A 20,520-nucleotide genomic window follows, 5' to 3' on the forward strand; every position below is an offset into this window, starting at 1 on the left:
AATGGAAAGATCTACGGCAATCTTCATGGGCTGAGGATGACCGAAGGTGAAAAGACCAGCTGGTATCTGCTGGGCCTGGGGAATGAAGCAGATATGCACACTGTACACTTTCATGCACAGAGCTTTCTCTTCAAGGTTGGGTAAACTTTTTGAAAAAGACAAATAATCAGAAATAATCAGATTCGTGTGCGTGTGGTGTGTGTGTTTGTCTGTGTAGACTGTAAATTTTTGCTGAAAAATTGGAATCATTTCATAGTATGAACACTGCAGTAATCACATTCAAATGGGCGTTTTCAGCATGTAATTACAGTACCACAGGAAGGGATAAGCATTCTAGTTTTCAAGACAGGACTAGATTTAGCCACTGGTAATATGGGGAATTATCTAAGGTGCCAAATTTTGAAGGCCAAGATGAGGATGGGGCAAACAGGGTAGGGTGTCTGCCTCAATCTGGATGTAATGCCATCGCTTCATGTCACCCAGCCCGAATTGCGTCATGGAGCTGTCTGCAGGGCAAGGGAGCCAAGACTGTAAGCATGCGATGTGCAAGAACTGTACATGTCTGCTACCTGAAGGACTGAGGGAGGAAAAGTGATATGAGTGTAGCCAGAGACTGGAGTCGCTGCCAGTAGGAGTGGGGAGATTGAAAGCGGAGAATGGATGCTGCCTGCTAGAAGGGGAGATACTGGGCAGCGGTTGGAGGCAGGAGAAATGGGAATAGATGTTGCTGGGCGAAAAGAGAGGTATGGTGGCCTGTACTGGCTTTAGAGCAGGGGTCAGGAACCTTTTTGGCTGAGAGAGCCATGAACACCACATATTTTAAAATGTAATTCTGTGAGAGCCATACTAACTACAACCCCCCACCCTCATGACTCCAAGACCTACCAAATCATTTACTACAACCCCCTGCTCTCCTGACGCCCCCAAGACCTGCCAAATTAATTTACTACAACCCCCATCCTCCTAACCCCCCCCCCCCAAGATCTGCCAAAAGTCCCTGGTGATCCAGCGGGGGTCCAGGGCTCGCTGACAAATCTTTAATAAAAAAGTAAAAATCTAACAAAACCCCCCACCCTCCTGACGCCCCCCAAGACCTCCAAAATTAATTTACTACAACCCCCACCCTCCTGACGACCCCCTAAGATATCCAAAATTAATTTACTATAACCCCCACCCTTCTGATGCCCCCCAAGACCTGCCAAAAGTCCCTGGTGGTCCAGCGGGGGTCCAGGAGCGATCCGGGAGTGCTCTCCTGGACTTGGGCTGTTGGCTGCCAGTAGTCAAAATGGCGCCGTCGGCCCTTTGCCCTATGTCACTGGGGTCGACCAATGGCGGCGGTAGCCCCTGTGACATAGTAAGAGCAAAGGGCCGTCGACGCCATTTTGATTACTGGCAGCCGATGGCCCTTTGCCCTTACAATGTCACAAGGGCTACCGCCGACATTGGTCGACCTCAGTGACATAATGAGGGCAAAGGGCCTTCGGTGCCATTTTGACTACTGGCAGCCGACAGCCCAAGTCCAGGAGATCGCTCCCGGACCACTCCCGGACCCCCGCTGGACCACCAGGGACTTTTGGCAGGTCTTGGGGGGGTCAGGAGGGTGGGGGTTGTAGTAAATTAATTTTGGAGGTCTTGGGGGGCGCCAGGAGGGTGGGGGATTTTGTTAGATTTTTACTTTTTTATTAAAGATTTGTCTGCGAGCCAGATGCAGCCATCAAAAGAGCCATATATGGCTCCCGAGCCATAGGTTCCTGACCCCTGCTTTAGAGCATTGCAATCTTCAGAGACCCCCCTCCTCCCTTTACCACTCCCTGATCTCAGAGAGCCAAAGCCACCTTAGAGCATTTCTAAATGTAATGCCTGTTTGCCCTGATCAAGCAAACAGTGTAACCACTGAGAAATACTGTGCTGGTGAAGCATTTCATTATATTCTAAATGTTGTTCAGTTATTAGGTATGTATGTGCAGTGCAATTAATGCAAATTCAGTACCATTAATATAATTTCTATTACTCAGTGGATCTAAACCAGTGTACAAAGGGACTTCTGCAGGTAAAACAGTGCTTTAACTACTGAAATAGCCTTTTGAAAATGTCCCACCCGATATGCATGTAAAATTAGGTGCATAGTAGAGAAGTGTTCTGGGGGGGGGGGGGGGGGGAAGATGGCAGAGTCTGGGTGGGGTTCGGATTTGCACACTTTTTTTTTTTTTGAACGGTATGGGGATAACTTTCAAACAACTGCACACGCTGACATATGCATGCATGTGGCCGCACGCATATTTGCTATGGTATTTTATAATATGTGTGTATATGTGCATGTTTATAAAATACACATAATTCTATCACGCAAAATACCTAGGCTTATGTGTGAATACATTGAAGTCACGTATATCAATGGATTGAGCATGCGTTCTTTACACACCTATTATAAATGTATAACGTGTGTGTATTTTACGCATGAAAATAAACTAGGACTTAACTTGCATAAGTCCAGATTTACAAGCATAAGTCGGCCAATTTTAAAACACTCGCACGTGGAGGAAATTAACCAGTTAACCAATCAGTCTACCAGTTCGCCCAGCCCTTCTCCAGGTAATTGAGACCTTCCTAGTTCTTCAGCCTGAACTCTCCCCCCAACCAGTCTACCCAGACCTCCCATCCTGTTAGTACAACACAATAAACACAATTAATATCACTTACGCCAGATAAATAGCAGGTGTAAACATAACGCAAGAAAGTTGGAAAATATATGCAAGTGTCTTTCAAAATAGCAGCATACATGCGTAACAGATAGCCCCGCCCTGAAACGCCTCCCGCACCGCCCCTTTTTCACATGCATTCACAAAAGTGAACATATGTGCATTATTTAGATTCTTATAAAATATGAAATACATGAATAAAGGCTGCTTATGCGTATCTATGCTGTATTTTACATGTATAAGGTTTTGAAAATTCACCTTTAAGCATGTGTTAATTTTCGTGGAAAATCCCCCTGCACAAATTATCAGTTGTAACTTGTGAGGGGGGAAGCTTGCTGAGTAATTTTCAAAGTGAATTTACTATTGGAGTAATTTGTGCATGTGACAGCCACACATTTTTATGGGCTGTTAAAAAAAAAAAAAAAAAAAGACCCACCCCCCAAGAGAGCAATTTTCAAAGCCATTTTCACAGGTAAAAAACAGCATTTTAGCTGTGTAAATCACCCGTCTGAAAGTTGCCCACCCTGTATGGGGGTAAAAGTACACACGGGGATCAACAAGACATGACTTTTACCTGTAGTGTAATGGAGATTTCCTGGGACCGGCGTTAAGTTAGAGGAGAAAAAGCACGCTCATCATTTTGGTCAGAATAAGTGGAATATGACTGAAAGACTTAGAAATAATAAGTTACAAAACTGGACATCTGAAATGTTTTAAACTCAAATCTGCACTTCTTATTTATCCTTCTCCTTGCTACAGGCAGAGAAGGAGCACAGAGCAGATGTCTATGACCTGTTTCCTGGGACATTTCAGACCATAGAACTCATAGCGGGCAACCCTGGGACATGGCTGCTGCATTGCCACGTGACAGATCACATCCATGCTGGCATGGAAACAACCTTTACTATCCACAGAAAATCAGGTGCGTAACACTGACATCTAAGACAGAGTATGATGAAATCCCAGCAAGGCAGGCCCTAGGCTAGTTGGCACTCTGTGTGTGTGTGTGGGTTCTTCCTCTGAAGATGCAAGGGTTGAGGGGCTGAGGTTCCCCCTTCCTGAAAGCGCAGACTCTCGAGGGGCACCTCCAGGCAGCGGCTTATTCTGATGCACCTTTCGGCTGCTCAGGCAGTTCCCCTAGTGGGCTGCCTGGAGAGAATAAATGCCTCTTGAGGATGGTATTGCTTGTATCGCTCCATGGTGAGACCGCACCTTGAATACACTGTGTACAATTCTAGTCGCCGCATCTCAAAAAAGATATAATTGCGATGGAGAAGGTACAGAGAAGGGCGACCAAAATGAAAGGGGAATAGAACAGCTCCCCGGAAAGACTAAAGAGGTTAGGACTTTTCAGCTTGGAGAAGAGACGGATGAGGGGGGATATGTTTAAAGTCATGAGAGGTCTAGAATGGGTAGATGTGAATCGGTTATTTACTCTTTCGGATAATAGAAAGACTAGGGGGCACTCCATGAAGTTAGCATGTGGCACATTTAAAACTAATCGGAGAAAGTTCTTTTTTACTCAACGCACAATTAAACTCTGGAATTTGTTGCCAGAGGATGTGGTTAGTGCAGTTAGTATAGCTGTGTTTAAAAATGGATTGGATAAGTTCTTGGAGGAGAAGTCCATTACCTGCTATTAAGTTCACTTAGGGGGTCATTTTCAAAGGAGTTACGCATGTAAATGTGACATACTATCGTAGCAATTTTCAAAAGCTATTTACTCGAGTAAAGTGCACTTACTTGAGTAAATCCTATGGACAATTCAATAGCATATATTGTAGCAATTTTGAAAAGCCCACTTACTTGAGTAAAGTGTATTTACTCGAGCAAAAACCAGTTTTGCTCGAGTAAATGCTTTTTAAAATCTACCCCATAGAGAATAGCCACTGACATTAGCAATGGTAACATGGAATAGACTTAGTGTTTGGGTACTTGCCAGGTTCTTGTGGCCTGGATTGGCCACTGTTGGAAACAGGATGCTGGGCTTGATGGACCCTTGGTCTGACCCAGTATGGCATTTTCTTATGTTCTTATGTTGGACCCCCTTGAGGATGGTGGCATTCTGTGAGAGGGCACGGGCTGTCCACCTCCAGTGCCAGTTCTAAGTTCCAGGCCCCTGGTAATCCTGTATTATTTTTTCATTTCTTGTTTAGATGGCTGTCCCTAAAAGTAGTCCATTTCTCATGAATTGTGGTATTATTTAAATTACAGAGCCAATAAAATGGAAACGGCATATGTTTACTTTCTGGATTTATTTGTTTATCTTGATTTATTACCTGCCTTTTTGAATAAGAAATTCAGTACTGTGCAGCAACAAATGCAGATAAAGTGAAGCTATAAGGGCCCAGCAAGTCTGACCACCTTTTTGCCTAGATTTGGATATTTTTATTGCTGCATCATGAAGGCCCTGCTTATATTGTGGTAGAGGCCTAATATTGGCGGATCCTGGATGTCTGCAAAATTGAGATTTAAGTAGGGCCTCATTGATCATTCTGTCTGCTATTCTGCCCCAAGTATTTGAAATTCTTCCTATAGTTTTGGTAGGACCCTCTAGATCACAGAAGAAAGGTAGATGAAAATAACAGGAGATTCCAGCAAAGACATAAAAAGTTATTTTTAAATTTAATTTTAAGGGGGCTGAAGTAGCACAAGTTTGTAACTTGTGAGCAATAGCACCAATTATCACCACCACCACCAATTGTGGGCTGTCCATTTATGCATCTTTTAATATACATTCATAATGCAATCTTTTTTTTGTAACTTGTGTTTATTGGTTTTTCAAACACTGAAACATTACAACCAGTGAGACATGCAACCAAGACATCTTGATAACTGTCACATTATATGCAGATCAAATTGTCAGTGAAAGCACAACAGTACATACAAGCCGACTGTCTGCCTGAACTACTACTTATATAAAACCAGTACCAGTCGGTATCAGTGTTTCATGTGTTACCTACCCCTCCTCCCTATCCTCCTCTTCCCTCCCTGTCTTCCCCTGCCCCTCACCCACATCCCCCCTTTCTGTGTGTCAGTACCTCCTTGTATGGGTACAACCGACTAATATATTGTGGGTTTCAAGTAATCATCTAGGGGCTTCCAGACCTTTTTCATTTCTGACCAGCGTTTCACTGAAATTGACCGTGCACTGAGATACTTCAGAGAGTACAATTTGATTAAGAGATAGAACCAATGATCCGAGACCCAACAGGAGAGTATGACCTTTTTCCCCACAAGGCTGTCTTTTTTAATAAATTTAGGCCATATGCATTCACCCCTGGTAGATTAAAGGGAGAAGTGCCAAAGAGCCACAACATAGGATCTTCTGGCAATACAGCTGCTAACATCTGGCTATATCGGATTATAATCTGTTGCCAGACTGTCCTAATCTTGGGACAGGTCCAAAAGCTATGTGGGAAAGACCCATTGTTAGTCTGGCATTTGTCACATATCGGGGATTCTATCATGTGTGCCCGGTAGGCCTTACCTGGAGTCATGTAAAATTGTCTCAGGAATTTATATTGTAGTTCTCTAAAGCAGCGGTTCTCAACCGGTGCGTCGCGACACACTAGTGTGTCGCCAAGCACCGGCAGGTGTCGCATGGCTCCCGGTCCCTCCCGCTGCTCGTTCTTCCCTGCTGCCGTTGCCGCCGGGCTATCAGCACGTTCAAGCCCAGCGGGAACGGCAGCGGTGCAAAAAAAAAAAAAGCTGTGGCATCCGTGGCTGCCCTTTTCTTCTTCCCGCGCCTGCATTCCCCCCCCCCCGGACCCGGAACAGGAAGTGGTGCGCGGGAAGAAGAAAGGCCGTGCCGCAAGAGAACCCACGCCTCGCGCGCCATCACGGCACACATGGGGAAGCGCTGCTGCGGCCGTATGGCCAACCGGTCTTCCTGTTGGGGGGGGGGGAGCGGAAGCGCCGCGTGCAGCTTCCGCTTCCTCCCCCCAATGCAGGAAGATCAGCTGCCTCTCCTGCTGCCACCCGTTCTCCTGCTATCTTCGGGCGTCGGGCCGTATGGTCCGTCGATCTTCCTGCTTGGGGTGGGGGAGCGGAAGCGTCGCGCACAGCTTCCGCTTTCTCCCCCAAAGCAGGAAGATCAGCTGCCTCTCCTGCTGCCACCGGCCTCCTGCTATCTTCGGGCGTCGGGCCGTATGGTCCGCCGATCTTCCTGCTTGGGGGGGGAGGGAGGAAGCGGACGTTGTGCGCTGCGCTTCCGCTACCCCCCCCCCCCCGACAGGAAGTTCGGACGCCCGAAGATAGCAGGAGTCCGGTGGCAGCAGGAGAGGCAGCTGATCTTCCTGCTCTGGGGGAGAAAGCGGAAGGGAAGGAGAGAGCAGCATGAGCCTCCCGCGATCGATGGAATTCTTCCTTCTTGGCCTGCGGGGGCTGGAGGAGCAGCTACCGCTTGTGCTGGGGGGGGGGGGAAGTGAGTGACAGAAAGAGAGAGAAGCAGCCAGCCAGCCTGTGTGTAAGTGAGAGAATGTGTGTGATTGAGAGCCTGTGTGTAAGTGAGAGAATGTATTTGATCGAGAGTATGTGTGATTGAGAGAAACTGGTCAGAGAGCTGATGTATGTGTATATGTGAGAGACAATGAAAGTGACTGCTCAAGGAGATGACTGATGTGTATGTGAGAGTGTGAGACAGTCAGGGATGTGTGTGTGTGAGAGAGAGAGAGAGAGAAAGCATGGAAGTGAGAAATCTGGGTATGTGAGAAAGCATGGGAGTAAGAAGCCTGGTGTTGTGGGGGTGTATGTGAAAGAAAGCATGGGAGTGAGAAGCCTGATTATGTGAGAGAGAGCATGGGAGTGGGAAGCCTGTGTGTGTGCATGTATATGAGAGAGACTGGTTGGTAAGGTGACTGGTGTGTATGTGAATGTGAGAGAGAGAATGTGATTCAGGGAATGAGAAGCCTGTGCACGTGGAGAGCGAGCATGGAAATGAGAGAGAGACTGGTGTGTGTGTGTGTGTAACAGAAAGTGATTATGGGAAGAAGCCTGTGCATGTGAAGAGAGTGAGCATGGGAGTGAGAACCTGGGTGTGTGTGAGACACAGCATGGGAGGGAGAAGCCTGTGTATGTAAGACAGAACATGGAAGTGGGAAGCCTGTGTGTGTGTGTATGCATGAGAGAGATCAGGTGACGGGTGTGTGAGAGAGAGAGAGAGAAAGTGATTATGGGAATGAGAAGCCTGTGCAGGTGAAGAGTGGGCATGGGAGTGAGAAACCTGGGTGTGTGTGAGACACAGCATGGGAGTGAGAAGCCTGTATATCTGAAAGAGAACATGAGAGTGGGAAGCCTATGTGTGTGTGTATATGCATGAGAGAGATCAGGTGACTGGTGTGTTTGCGTGTATGTGAGAGAGAGAAAGAAAGTGATTATGGGAATAAGAAGCCTGTACATGTGAAGAGTGAGCATGGGAGTGAGAAAGCTGGGAGTGTGTGAGATACAGCATGGGAGTGAGAAGCCTGTATATCTGAAAGAGAACATGGGAGTGGGAAGCCTGTGTGTGTATGCATGAGAGAGATCAGGTGACTGGTGTGTGTGTATGTGGGAGAGAAAGAAAGTGATTATGGGAATGAGAAGCCTGTGCATGTGGAGAGAACAAGCATGGGAGTGAGAGACTGGTGAGTGTATGTGAGAAAGAGAAAGTGATTATGAGAGTGAGAAGCCCATATATGTAAGTGGAACACGGGAGTGGGAAGCCTGTGTGTGTGTGTATGGCATGAGAGAAACTGTTCAGGAAGGTGACTGGTGTGTTTGTCAAAGACTGGGAGATGATTGGTGTGTGAGAGACAGAAACTGGTCATGGGGGCATGACTGGTATGGTGTGTGTGTGTGTGAGAGACATGGGCCCTAAGGAAGAGGACCATGAGTATAGAGCTTAGCCACTACTGCTGCTTCTGGTGTGTGCTACAGCCTGCATGGAAGAGGAGTAGGAAAGCTGCTTGAGGGGGTAAGTAAAGGTGGCTTTTTAAGTTTATTTTTCTTGATTGACTGCTATTTTAATTATTTAATATTATGTGATGTGTCTGCTTTTTTTGAAATATTTTATTGGTGTTTGGAGAATTTTTAATAGTTTTTATGAGTTTTTAATTGTTGGATGTTATTCTGTTCATAGTTGTTGTGAAACATTTATTCTGCTTATTAGTATAGTTTTACAATTATTTCTGTGTGGGGATCTATAGCTGCTTGCTAGTTCTGTTTTCCTAATAAGAGATGTATTGGTTTTTAGGGCCTGATTTAATATTTGTAGTGTTGCCTTTTCATAGATAGGGTTGCTCCTGTTTGAGTGTATTCCATAATACAGGTGTAACTGTGTGTGGATTAGTTTATGTGCATTACTACAGATCCTGGGAGTATGTTAGGTCGGTTCTGTGTCTGTTACAGAGATATTTTACTAGCATGTAAGTGTTTTATCAGTCTTATTTGTTGCGTTTTCTCAAGAGGACATGCATTGGTGGTAAACTGCTGTCTTTTCATAAGTAGGGCTATTGAGCCTGAAAGTAGAAGGAGTTTGAGTTGCTGTTACTGAGATGACACCAGAACCAGAATATCTTTTTTGTAGAGTGAGTTGAACGGGGAATGTCATAATTCTGCTTTACATCCATTATTGTGGATCAGGGGGGTTCCCGTGGATGCAAACTGTACATTTACATCTAGCCCTGTGACGATCATGGGTCAGTGTGTCACGCATGTGAGAACCATCTGTCAGGTGTGTCCCGACAGAAAAAAGGTTGAGAACCACTGCTCTAAAGAGTACACTCTCGGACCATTCTGGAATGTCTTGAAAACATCTGGGTAGATTTTTAAAAAGTACGCCCACACGTACTTTTGTTCGCGCACCAGGCACAAACAAGAGTACGTCGGATTTTAATAGATACGTGCGTAGCCGTGCATATCCTTTAAAATTCGGGGTCGGCGCGCGCAAGGCTGCTCAAAATCGGCAGCCTGCACGCATCGAGCCGCGCAGCCTGCCTCTGTTCCCTCCGAGGCCACTCCTCCTGAGGCAGGCGTAACTTGTGCGCGCCGGCCAGCAGCGCAATTCCCCAGCCCGGGAGCGGTTTTGGAGGCCCGGCCACACCCCCGAAACGCCCCCGGGCCTGAATCACGCCCACGGCCCCGCCTCCGCCCCCAGATGACGTGCTGCCGCGACACGCCCCCCCCCCCCCCCACCCCCAGGAAAGCCCCGGGATGCGCGTAAATCAACATAGGCTCGGCGCGCACAGGGGGAGCTTGGGGTAGGTTTTCGGGGGGTGCGTGCGTATTTTACGCACGTACCCCTTTGAAAATCTGCCCCATTGAGTATAGTCCTGCTTTGTTAACGTTGAACTCTGGCCATTTTTGCCAGTTGCTAAATGTATCTACCATTGCGTCGTGCTTTATCTTGATGTGTAGGTATTTACGGTAAGCTGCAATAGATGGTTTTTGCAATTTGGAGACCAGCACCATGCTATGCAGGGACCAGAATTGTGGTGAGATTCGCATCGCACTCTCATGTTTGTGAATAAAATGCCTAAATTGCATATATGAAAACTAATCCGAGGTTGGAAACGAGTAAGCTTGTTGTAACTCTAGAAAAGTAAATAATTGACGCGTTGCCTTTGAGAAACACTGATTATACATACATCAGCCCTTTGTCCCACCATTTGTGGAATATAGAACTGGAGGTGCCCGGAGGAAAATATTCATGAGCGCATATGCTCAGTAGCGCCGACAATTTCGATGTGAGATTCACCTGGGAACATAGAAAAACCCATGCCTTGCAACACACTTGTATAAGGATTTGGATAGCTGCTACCTGTGACAAGGACTCCTTGGTGGTCTCTACCAGGGGATTGAATGAGGAGGTACCCAGCCAGTCTTTCAGTGGATTCTGTGGGGGTGAAATAAGAGGTTCCAGCTAATAAATCTCTCAGGTGTCTCAGCAAACAAGGCAAATTATATGTACGTAGATTGGGACAGTTCAGTCCGCCCTTGGTCATTGGTTGCATTAGAATGTGAAGTGCTAGCCATGCTTTTCTACCATTCCATATGAATTTTCGAAGCAAAGTACCCACTTCTTTACAGTCCCGTTTTGTGAGCCACAGCGGGGTCATTTGCAGAACATATATAATTCAATCTTTTTAAAAAACCTATCTAAAGTGGAAAGCATATCTCACATTTACTTACCTCGTGTTGGGATCTGAAAGGGCTGAGCAGCATGCAGACTGGAAATGAGTTATGTTAGGAAATTTAGGTGGGCAGGATTATAGAGGGATGTGATTGTCCAATAGGAGGAGGGAGCTGGGAGAGAAGCTTTTTTTTTTTTTTTAAACAAATGGATTGCTGTCCTAGGGATTTGAGACTAAAATCTCAAAACAAGAATCATATATTGCCACCGATCCTGCCACAATCCTTATCCTCTTATTATATGAATTTCAAAGCTTATTTAATTCTTTTTAGACTTTTATACTGTCCGATTTAATTAAAAGTACTTAGTGATTCAGAGAAAAACTACAAATCTTCAGGAAGATGATAACACAAATGAACTGATATCTAGTGGCTGCAGTAGTCCTGCAGTGCCTTTTTGGGAGGCTTGGATACAATTGATGATAATGATTATTATTATTTGGATTACGTACGCATTGGAATGTCTAACCTAACCCAAACAGAAAGCTATTGCAGTATTAATGAAATCTGGAAGCCACTTCTGGATGCGGATAGGACCTTCTTTCTTGGTTGACTGAGCACGGCTCCTCTGTACTTGGTTTATCTGAATGTAAACATTTTGAAAAATTGTATTTTACTATTGTATTTTATTTTTTATTATTGAGTATTATTTAAGGTGAAAATTGCTTTCAGTATGCTGGTGGGGAGGGTGGAGAGAGGAGTTTGTTTTAATTAATTATATTGCTTAAATGTTTTGCTACAAGGTATCGTTGTGGTTGTATTAATTGAAAATAAACATTTTTTTTCAAAATTAAGCCCCACACTTGGAAAAAAAAAAAAAATCCAGAGCCTTCTTTTCAAAAAATGTCTGTTTCCCAATTTCTTTCAATAGTTCCATTGCAAATAGCCACTTAAGGTATATTACGCAGTGCTTAATGCCTGGACCCAGAACAATTGATGAACACCAGCAGCCTCACCCTTATAGAAAACCTTTCTTGTAAAAACAAGCCAAAGCAGTTTACAGCAATATAAAGTACAGCAAAACCCTAACACGCAGGCCGAATCCAACCCCTTCTTCAACTGGTGCTGGGAGGTAGCCACACAAAAGCTAAAATTACGGCGAGAATGAATTGGATGCTTCTGTGGCAGAAAATAGATTACAATTTTCTCTGTGGATCGCTCTGTCATCTTCTTATCACTCTGCAGACACATCCTCCTCCTTCCTTTTCCCTGTCCCCGGCACACTGCCACCATTGTAATGTAATCTGTGATTTACTTACTGCATATGTTCAGGCAACATCTTCTTTTGCTTTAACCTACTCATTTTGTTTCGACCTGATGAAGGGAGTGTAACTCGTGAAAGCTATAAGCAGATAATAGTTCTAGGCCACAGTCAGTCCATCAAAAATGGATAACCAGTAAAAGGGGGAAGGACATCAAAGGTTCCACAATGTCCATAAAGTTCAAAAAAAAGTTTTATTCTATTTAGGCAAGCAAAATAGGTTCAAAGTGTCAGCATCAAGCCAAACTGTTTATATCAAAGAATCAGCGGTCCCCCGACACGGGCTGTGTTTCATGAAGACTGCATCCGGAGGGAGCCCATAGACTGATAAAGTGTTCAAGTGAAATCAAGAATTATAGTCCAACAGTATTGTATCCCCAAAGGTTCAAGAAGGGTTGAAATGTTTAACTGCTCAGTTCAAAAAAGTTCCTTACAACAAACTTATAATTGACTATCCGAGTCAAATTTGAGAGTGTAGCAGGCAAAAAAACGCTGACAATGCTTTGATGCCGTTCCTCCTTTTATTGGTTACTCATGAAAGCTAGCCAAGAAAATATATTAAATAGTTCAATAAAAAAACTTATCACCTCTTGTATATATTTTTCTCCTAGGACAAGCAGGATGTTAGTTCTCATAGATGGGTGACATCATCAGATGGAGCCCATCACTGACCATGCCCAGCATGCCACTAACCCCGTAGCCACACGGGGTCCCCTTCAGTCTCCTTTTTTCGGCAGTGCTGTTACCTTGCAGTTTGTGGAGCTCTGTTTCAAACTTTTTTCCTCATGGAAGAATTCGATGTTTTTTCTTTGATTTTTTTCCCGCCTCGGGGTCCCCCATCATGAATCGATTCCTCCGGCATTCGGTAGGTGTCTTTAGCGTTCTTGTGGTTCCTGAGCATCTAACCCCCCCCGTGGACGACGGTAACAGACTGCACGCCGCCCTTTTTTCAAGGGTGACCTGTTTGAGGAAGTGTCCGCAGACTATGTCCATTACAGACCCACATGACATCTATGTCCTGTGTCTCGGGCCTTCCCACGACATCCTTCGGTGCCCCAGCTGTGCTCAGATGACCCCCAAAGGCAGGCACACCTGCCTGGACAAATGGAGCACTTGATTGTTTCCAAGCAATCGGCTTCATCGACTTCAGTAATGGGTACGTCAAGTCGCAGGGATCAGTCTGACTTGGAGCCTTTGCCTTCGGTACCCCGCCGTGATGATCAGGGGGCAGGAGATCACCCCTCACCGACATCCGGATGTTCAAAGGCTTCTGGATAGTCTTCCTCAGTGCCGGAGAAGGACCGAGCTGAGCACCGTGGGAAACATAGACACCGGCACCGATAGTCGTCACTGTCCGGTGCTGGCACCAATACTGGAGGGACTGCGGCTGAACCCCCTTGAAGAGGCCCCGAGGAGAGGAGATCCCGATCTCTTCCAAATCCGGGAGCCCAAGGCATTCCCCACCGATATCGGTGCCGGGCACCGAGCCTCCGCGGACCCCCGTGGACACTCCAGTGACAACCAGCCTGCCCCCTACTCCAGGGTTGATCTTGTCTGCACCCGCTTTCAAAGAGGAGTTGGACCGCATGGTTCAACAGGCAATGCTAAATGCCCTTTGGGGTCTCCAGCAGCCACCGACGCCGGCCCCCATACCGGCATCAGAACCAGCACCCTCCATGTTGGCGCCTCTGCTGGAAAGGCTGGGTATGCTGCTCAGTGCCTTACTGACGCAGCCCGTGCTGGCAGGCCCCCCAGTGCCCTGTCCACCACCAGTGCCTCCCCCTGTCTTGGAGGAAGAAGATGTGGCTCTGCGCCCATCTCCACGGGTGCTACCGCCGATGCTGGATCCCGTCGTCGGGCCTCCCGGTGCCCCAGCGTCCTTCGCAGGTCCCGGTGCCCTTGATGGCAGCACTGTCGGTTCCACCTCACCAACCATTGCTGCCCGCACCCCTTACTCTGGGGTTTGGCCTCCCTCCTCAACCCAGGCAGTTTAGTGGTGAGTAAGAGGCCCCTTACGACCCATAGAATGATGCCTTCTCTGAACATTCCTAGGAAGCCTCCGACAACCTTCTGTCGGAGCCTTCTCTGCCATATGAGAGGCCCCGCTTGCCTCCCAAGGACTTATCCTTCGCAAGCTTTGTGCGGGCGATGGCAGAAACCATCCCCTTCCAGCTTTTAACTGAGGAGGATGCCCACCATATGATGTTGGAGGTCTTCCAATTCATAGATGTCCCTAAGGAGGTGATGTTGGAGAAAATAAAATAGATGCCAGATGTCCAAGTATGTTCATAAATTTATTGATAAAAATTTGAATAAAAGTAGCCCGACTCCAGCCGAGTTTCGCCACAGCGTGGCTGCCTCAGGGGCTATAAAAGATAACAATAAAAACAAGGACATGAATACATAATATATTGGGAATACTTAAGACACATGGACATAAATAACAACAATAAAATGATAAATATCTAAACATGACTGACATATATATAAAAACAAGGGTAACATTAAGATTTAGGCAGTGTGGGAGACGTTAATAAAATAGCATATAAATATAATCAAGTGTTGAAAATCAATTGTGTTAAAAAACAATGGCATAGAGACAAAGAAAATTAATATATCCCAATTCTTTAATTACAATTCTATTTCAGTGGTATTACCTGTGTACGTGTTCAGTGTGCAAACATGGTCATCTTATGGTTATTAGCTTTAACATCTGAAAAGATGATGGAAAGTGAGTTTCTGTATTATACAATCATTAGAATGCTTATGACATCTATAAAATGCTAATTAAACTTGAAAAATATGGTACCCGTTTGTATGTTTTTGTAGTCACTGTATATTCATATGTGTTTAGAAATTTCGTATGTGGCAACCAAGAACTAAAGCAACGCATTCAAAAAAAGAAAAGAAGAAAAAAGAAGAAAATGATCTCAATGAAATGAATAGAATAAATTGGATGGAATAATAATAATAATAATAATAATAATAATAATAATAAATGAAAACATGTTTAATCAAAAATAAATTTACCTTCAACTGCAGCTTGTGTGTGTATATATTGTAAAGGCTTACGTCAATCAATTGAATCTTGCTTAAGCTATAGAAAAAAGGCAACAATGATAAGTCTATAATAGTTAAATGAGTGTATGCACAATCATAGCCTAAAGAGCACTTTAAGTCTGGCTATATATAAAGTATGTGGACATGATAGTAGATAAGAAATATATTCATAGTTAAGTGAATTAATAGACATTGTGAGCATATAAGAAGACTCATATCTTGCTTTCATCACTCTATAAGACAGATACCGTTTAATAATACCTTGAAACAGGTTTGATATGCACGCATCGCTGAAATAGAATCACTCAATTTCGAGATGGTTTATAACTTTGTTTTAATCCAACAGAAAATCATTTTAACCACCAGCTTAAGGGTAAGAGATGTTGCGCTGGAGGTGGACTCTTGGGCCGAGGTGGGGCCGAGGCGGAGAGGGACGATGAACAGAGGCCGGCTGGCGCTTCACCAGTACCAGCCCTCGTTCCCTGCGGGTTGAGCCTTTGGGTACCAGGGCCGGCTGGACTTAGGTGGGCCTCCATATGTCGTCGTCGATTGAAAGATCGAGGTCAGCCCAGAGGCAGCAACAGAGGAGAGTAAAAGTCTATACTGGATGAGGCGGAGTCCCAGAGAGCCGGGCACCAATAGAACCAAAGTCAGACAGGGGGCGCCCAAGCAAGAACAGGCCGAAGCCTAAATAGGCCAACTCCAGGTCGTAGACTGAAGAGGCATCATAGGGCAATCTGGAAGCAGTAGCAAGCAAGGCTGAGGTCTGGATGAGGAGAGAGTCAAGAGCATGGTCAGGCAAAGCAGAGGTCTGGGTCTGGAGAGAGGCAACAGCGTAGTCAGGCAAAGCAGAGGTCTGGCCTTGGAGAGAGTCAATGGCATGGTCAGGCAAACAAAGGTCAAGGTCCGAGAAGGCAATCGAGGATAGGTTGAAGATCAGGAACACAGAAACGAGGAAAACAGGAATCAGCAAGGATCAGGAACCAGGAACGAGGAGAATCTCTAGGAGGCAACGAGTACTCAACCAGCGAGGAGACCTGTTGCAAAGGCAATAAGTAAAGGCTGGGCCCGGCCCTTATATACCCGGGCCCTGTGACATCACTGAGAAAGGGCCGGCAGCCTTAGCTTGCCACGGGCCCATTAATTTAGAAAGGCACGCGCACATGCCTAGAGAGCCAGGCCTGCAGAGAGAGCGGCAGCGTCTCTCCCGTACCGCGAGGCTGCCAGCAGCAGGCAGGCCTGCCACAAGGAGGGCAGCGTGGAGGCGCTCCCTCCACATCATGAAGGGGCCAGAGCTCGTTCCCGGGAACGCAGCGGCGAAGGGTAAGGAAGGCTGGTCACGGGTTCCATGGCCGGCCGACACAATAGTACCCCCTCCTCCAGGCCCCCCTTCTGAGGGTTTAGTTGGCTGGGGTACCAAATGTCCCAAGATCATGTGATACCAGAGCCTGTGGGTCCCATGGGACATAAAGAGATAGATATTACAGAGTTACTCAGAGTGATGTCTGGAGCCAAAGTGAAGAAGTGTTTTCCTATCTCTTGTTGCAGAAGGGCATATAGGCTCTGGATCTCTTTTTCCTTAAAGGTCAAGAGGGACACAAACCATTTCAAAGCCTGGTTATGCTTCTTGACAAGGGCTTCATTTTCAGATGTCTTATGCATCAGTTGCTCTTCCAGCTGGGCAAAGACAACCCTCAAAACATTCCCCCGAAGGAAACAGGGTCTGGCCTGGGTCTCCTGAGATTTCTTGCATGGAAGAAAATTAGGAAGGGTGGTAGCCATGATTAGGGGCTGGAGAGGCTCTACCGATTCCAAACAGGATTCCGAACACTGCGGCCCCCACTGGATCAGATCGGCCGTGGCCCAGTCAAATTATGGCTGATGCTTCCGTAGCCATGGCAGGCTTAGGATTATCGGATTTATGGCCATAGGAAGAATGTAAAATGAAAAACTCTGAGTGATCCAATAAATTTTCAGAGTAAGAGGTTGTGTGGCCCTTGTCACCACACCAGGAATGAAGTCCCCATGGACCGAGGAGAGAGCCAATGGCAGAGTCAAGGAACATGTGGGAATTTGGTACTGATCCATGAGGTCCTGCTGGATAAAGTTTGCCCCCAGCACCAGAGTCCAATAGAACCTGGGTGGAAAAAACTGTTGAAGGATAATTCCATGGAGGCGGGCAGAAGAAATAAGGATGAGGCTATGGTAAGGCCAAGGGCCACCAACTCAGTGGTCTCTCGGCATGGGGTCACGCCCTTCTTAGGACACTGAGTTAACAAATGGTCTGAATTCCCACAGTAGAGGCAGAGTCCTAGTTAGCGGCGACGAGATTTCTCTTCATCCGGAAGTCGAACATGGCCCAGTTGCATGAGTTCCTCAGAATTTCTGGAAGGCAGGGGGCGATCGCTAGAAAGGGGTGATTTCCTGGGGTAATTCTTCAGAGTAGGGTGGTTCTCCCAGGATCGCTCCTGGAGACGTCTGTCAATCTTCCCTGTTAGATCAATAAGACCTTCGAGGGATGTAGGAAGCCCTGTGCCGCCAGTTCATCTTTAATCCTGGAGGCCAATCCCTCCAGGAAGATAGTGTGCAGACTGTCCCCCTGCCAATTTAGTTCTGTGGCCAGGGTACAGAATTCTATTGCATAGTCGGTTAGGGAGCGGGTTCCTTGGCGTAACTGCAGAAGATCAGAGCCCATGGCGGGAAGCCTGCCAGGTTCTTCAAATACTTGCTTAAAGGTGGACACAAATTGCGGGAGACTTGAGAGCAAGGGGTCAGAGCGCTCCCACAAAGGGGAGGCCCACACCAACGCCCTACCATCCAAAAGGGATAAAATAAAGGTCATCTTGACCAAATCATTCGGAAACCACATAGCTTGGAGAGTAAAATGCATATGGCATTGATTTAGGAATCCCCGACACTGTTTGGGATCTCCTGAGTAATGAGGCAGGGCCGGCAGAGGAATGACCGCCCGACCAGGGTCGGATGCCATCACAGAGGCCGCTGGGGAAGGAGGTGGGGCGTTAAGCTGAGTCAGGGAATCTTGCCAGGTGGCAAGACGGTTTATATCCGCCACCACCTGTTCCAAGGCTGACTGGAGATTCTGGAGCTTCAGAATGAGCCCGGGCATGGACTTCAGCGCAGCCAGATCCACCGGGTAGGAATCCAGTCGGGCGTGCAGATGCTCAGTGGAGGAGGCCAGAGCCTCAAGAAATCATTGCTGTTCCTGTACCTTGGAAGCTAGGCCTGGAATAGTCTGGAGGGCACACGTCTCCGCCAAGTCCATGGCCTTTGCAACCTGTTGCACCGTAGGTGGGCCGAGGTGGGGTTGATGCAACCCGTAGGAGGGATCCTATGGGTCCCCATCGTCGACAGGCAGAGAGGGCTGATGAACGGAGGCCTGCTGGTGCTTCACCAATACCAGCCCTCATTCCCCTCCGTATGTCATCGTCGACGGAAGGATCAAGGTCAGCCCAGAGGCAGCAACAGAGGAGAGTAAAAGTCTACTGGACGAGGTGGAGTCCCGGAGACCCGGGTGCCAATAGAACCAAAGTCAGACAGGGGGTGCCCAAGCAAGAACAGGCCGAAGCCTGAATAGGCCAAGTCCAGGATATAGACTGAAGAGGTGTTATAGGGCAAGCTGGAGTCAGAGCTGGCAGCAGTCTGGAAGCAGTAGCAAGCAAGGCTGAGGTTTGGACGAGGAGAGAGTCAAGAGCGTGGTCAGGCAAAGCAGAGGTCTGGGTCTGGAGAGAGGCAATGGCATAGTCAGACAAACAGAGGTCAAGGTCCGAGAAGGCAATCCGAGGATAGGTTGAAGATTAGGAACACAGGAACAAGGAAATCAGGAACAGGAGTCAGCGAGGATCAGGAATGAGGAGAATCTCTAGGAGGCAACGAGTACTCGACCAGCGAAGACTCGGCCCGGCCTTGGAGAGAGTCAATGGCGTGGTCAGGCAAACAGAGGTCAAGGTCTGAGAAGGCAATCCGAGGATAGGTTGAAGATCAGGAACACAGGAACAAGGAAATCAGGAACAGGAGTCAACAAGGATCAGGAATGAGGAGAATCTCTAGGAGGCAACGAGTACTCGACCAGCGAAGGCTCAGCCCGGCCTTATATCCGGGACCCTGTGATGTCACTTAGAAAGGGCTGGCAGCCTTAGCTAAGCGAAGAGCATAAGAGTGACTGCGAGAAACCGCTGCCAATCAAATAAATGTGTTTAAATAACGGCAGCAAACTTAAGGAAAAGTGAAAAGAAGATAACGCTAAAAGACCACGATACACAGTAAAAGGCAAAGCAACCTAAATGTAAAATACGGACACTATTTGGACTATGTAAATTACCTTTGTAACTGTGAGGCATAATGTGATTGCGGTATCTGTAGAAAATTGGAACCCTCATACTCCAGCAGGGATTTAAAGCCAGAAAATTGGCGCGAAAAAAGGAAGAAGGGGAGGGGCTAAGGTGTACATGGACTATAAAAAAGTAACTAAAACACTATTGAAGAACAGGAAAGATATAAGCAACCCAAAGGGCTCAGTGTGCAGAGGTTCAAATGTAGGTAAAAGGGGCTGAGATACTGAAACCGCCACTGAAAATAAAAAAAATATAAAGTATAATAAATATATTACAAAAGGGGGGGGGGGGGGAGAGAAGGAGCTAAGAAAGCCATGCTCACCACTGAAAGTGTAGGTGAGCAAAAGAATAAATAAAGTGATTAATCTAAAATTACTATGTGGCTCTTACTGGTGTGCAGGAGAGATGTGGAACAACTTTGGGCTCAGTATATAAAAAAAAGAGGAGAACTAATACTGCCATGTATCGTACTAAAAAATGCCATGTAAAGTAAATTAATTAAGTATGTGAAAACCAAAATTTTTAAAAACCATGTAAAATGAAATTAGAAAAATTTGTAAAAAATTTGTAAAAACCATGTAAAATGAAATTATAAAAAATTATATCAAAAAGGGACACTATTGGTGTTACTTTAAAATATGGGAGGGTAAAAATGGCACAAGTGATTAGAACAAAATGTCTAAGCTAAAGTTGTATAAAATGATGCAGAAATGTTTTTCAAAAATGAAAATCACAAATGATTGACACACTGCAGGATAAAGGTCACACTGAAAAAACTCATATGGAAATATAGATAAAAAAATATATTCGTGAGGGTATATTATAAAAAAACTGAATAATCAATATCTAAATTTAAACCATGAGGTGCCATTATTTTAAACTCATAAATGTATTTTTGTTCTAAATGGAGTAGGTGTCTGTCCAGGTTGCCTCCTCTCCAATTTAATGTCGGATGTTGTATTACACAAAATTTATAAAT

General features: G+C 46.0%; 2 protein-coding genes across 9 annotated transcripts in view; one reads left to right on the plus strand and one right to left on the minus strand.

Moving 5' to 3' along the window:
- LOC115091957 (hephaestin-like protein 1) overlaps positions 1-20,520 on the plus strand; it is a 27,555-nt gene continuing 7,035 nt past the window's right edge. For both annotated transcript variants that reach the window (XM_029602348.1, XM_029602349.1), the window contains exons 1-2: positions 1-135; positions 3,459-3,621. In XM_029602348.1, coding sequence (XP_029458208.1) covers positions 37-135; positions 3,459-3,621 — 262 coding nt within the window. In that variant the 5' untranslated portion in view covers positions 1-36. The remainder of the gene's footprint in view (positions 136-3,458; positions 3,622-20,520) is intronic.
- The window catches only part of LOC115091956, a 19,237-nt gene continuing 13,073 nt past the window's right edge, over positions 14,357-20,520 (minus strand). For 2 of the 7 annotated variants that reach the window (XR_003856852.1, XR_003856851.1), the window contains 4 exons: positions 15,160-15,226; positions 14,939-15,008; positions 14,787-14,842; positions 14,357-14,495 (listed from right to left, as the gene is read on the minus strand). Coding sequence is in view for 1 of the 7 variants with exons in the window: in XM_029602346.1 (XP_029458206.1) it covers positions 14,816-14,842; positions 15,160-15,226 (94 nt within the window). In the remaining 6 variants the exon portion in view is untranslated. Of the gene's footprint in view, positions 14,496-14,786; positions 15,009-15,159; positions 15,227-20,520 lie in introns of all 7 variants that reach the window. The other 5 variants (XR_003856855.1, XR_003856853.1, XR_003856854.1 and 2 more) reach the window with 4 other exon arrangements.

This window comes from Rhinatrema bivittatum, chromosome 5 (assembly GCF_901001135.1).
Source record: "Rhinatrema bivittatum chromosome 5, aRhiBiv1.1, whole genome shotgun sequence".
In the NCBI taxonomy this organism is placed as follows: domain Eukaryota; kingdom Metazoa; phylum Chordata; class Amphibia; order Gymnophiona; family Rhinatrematidae; genus Rhinatrema; species Rhinatrema bivittatum.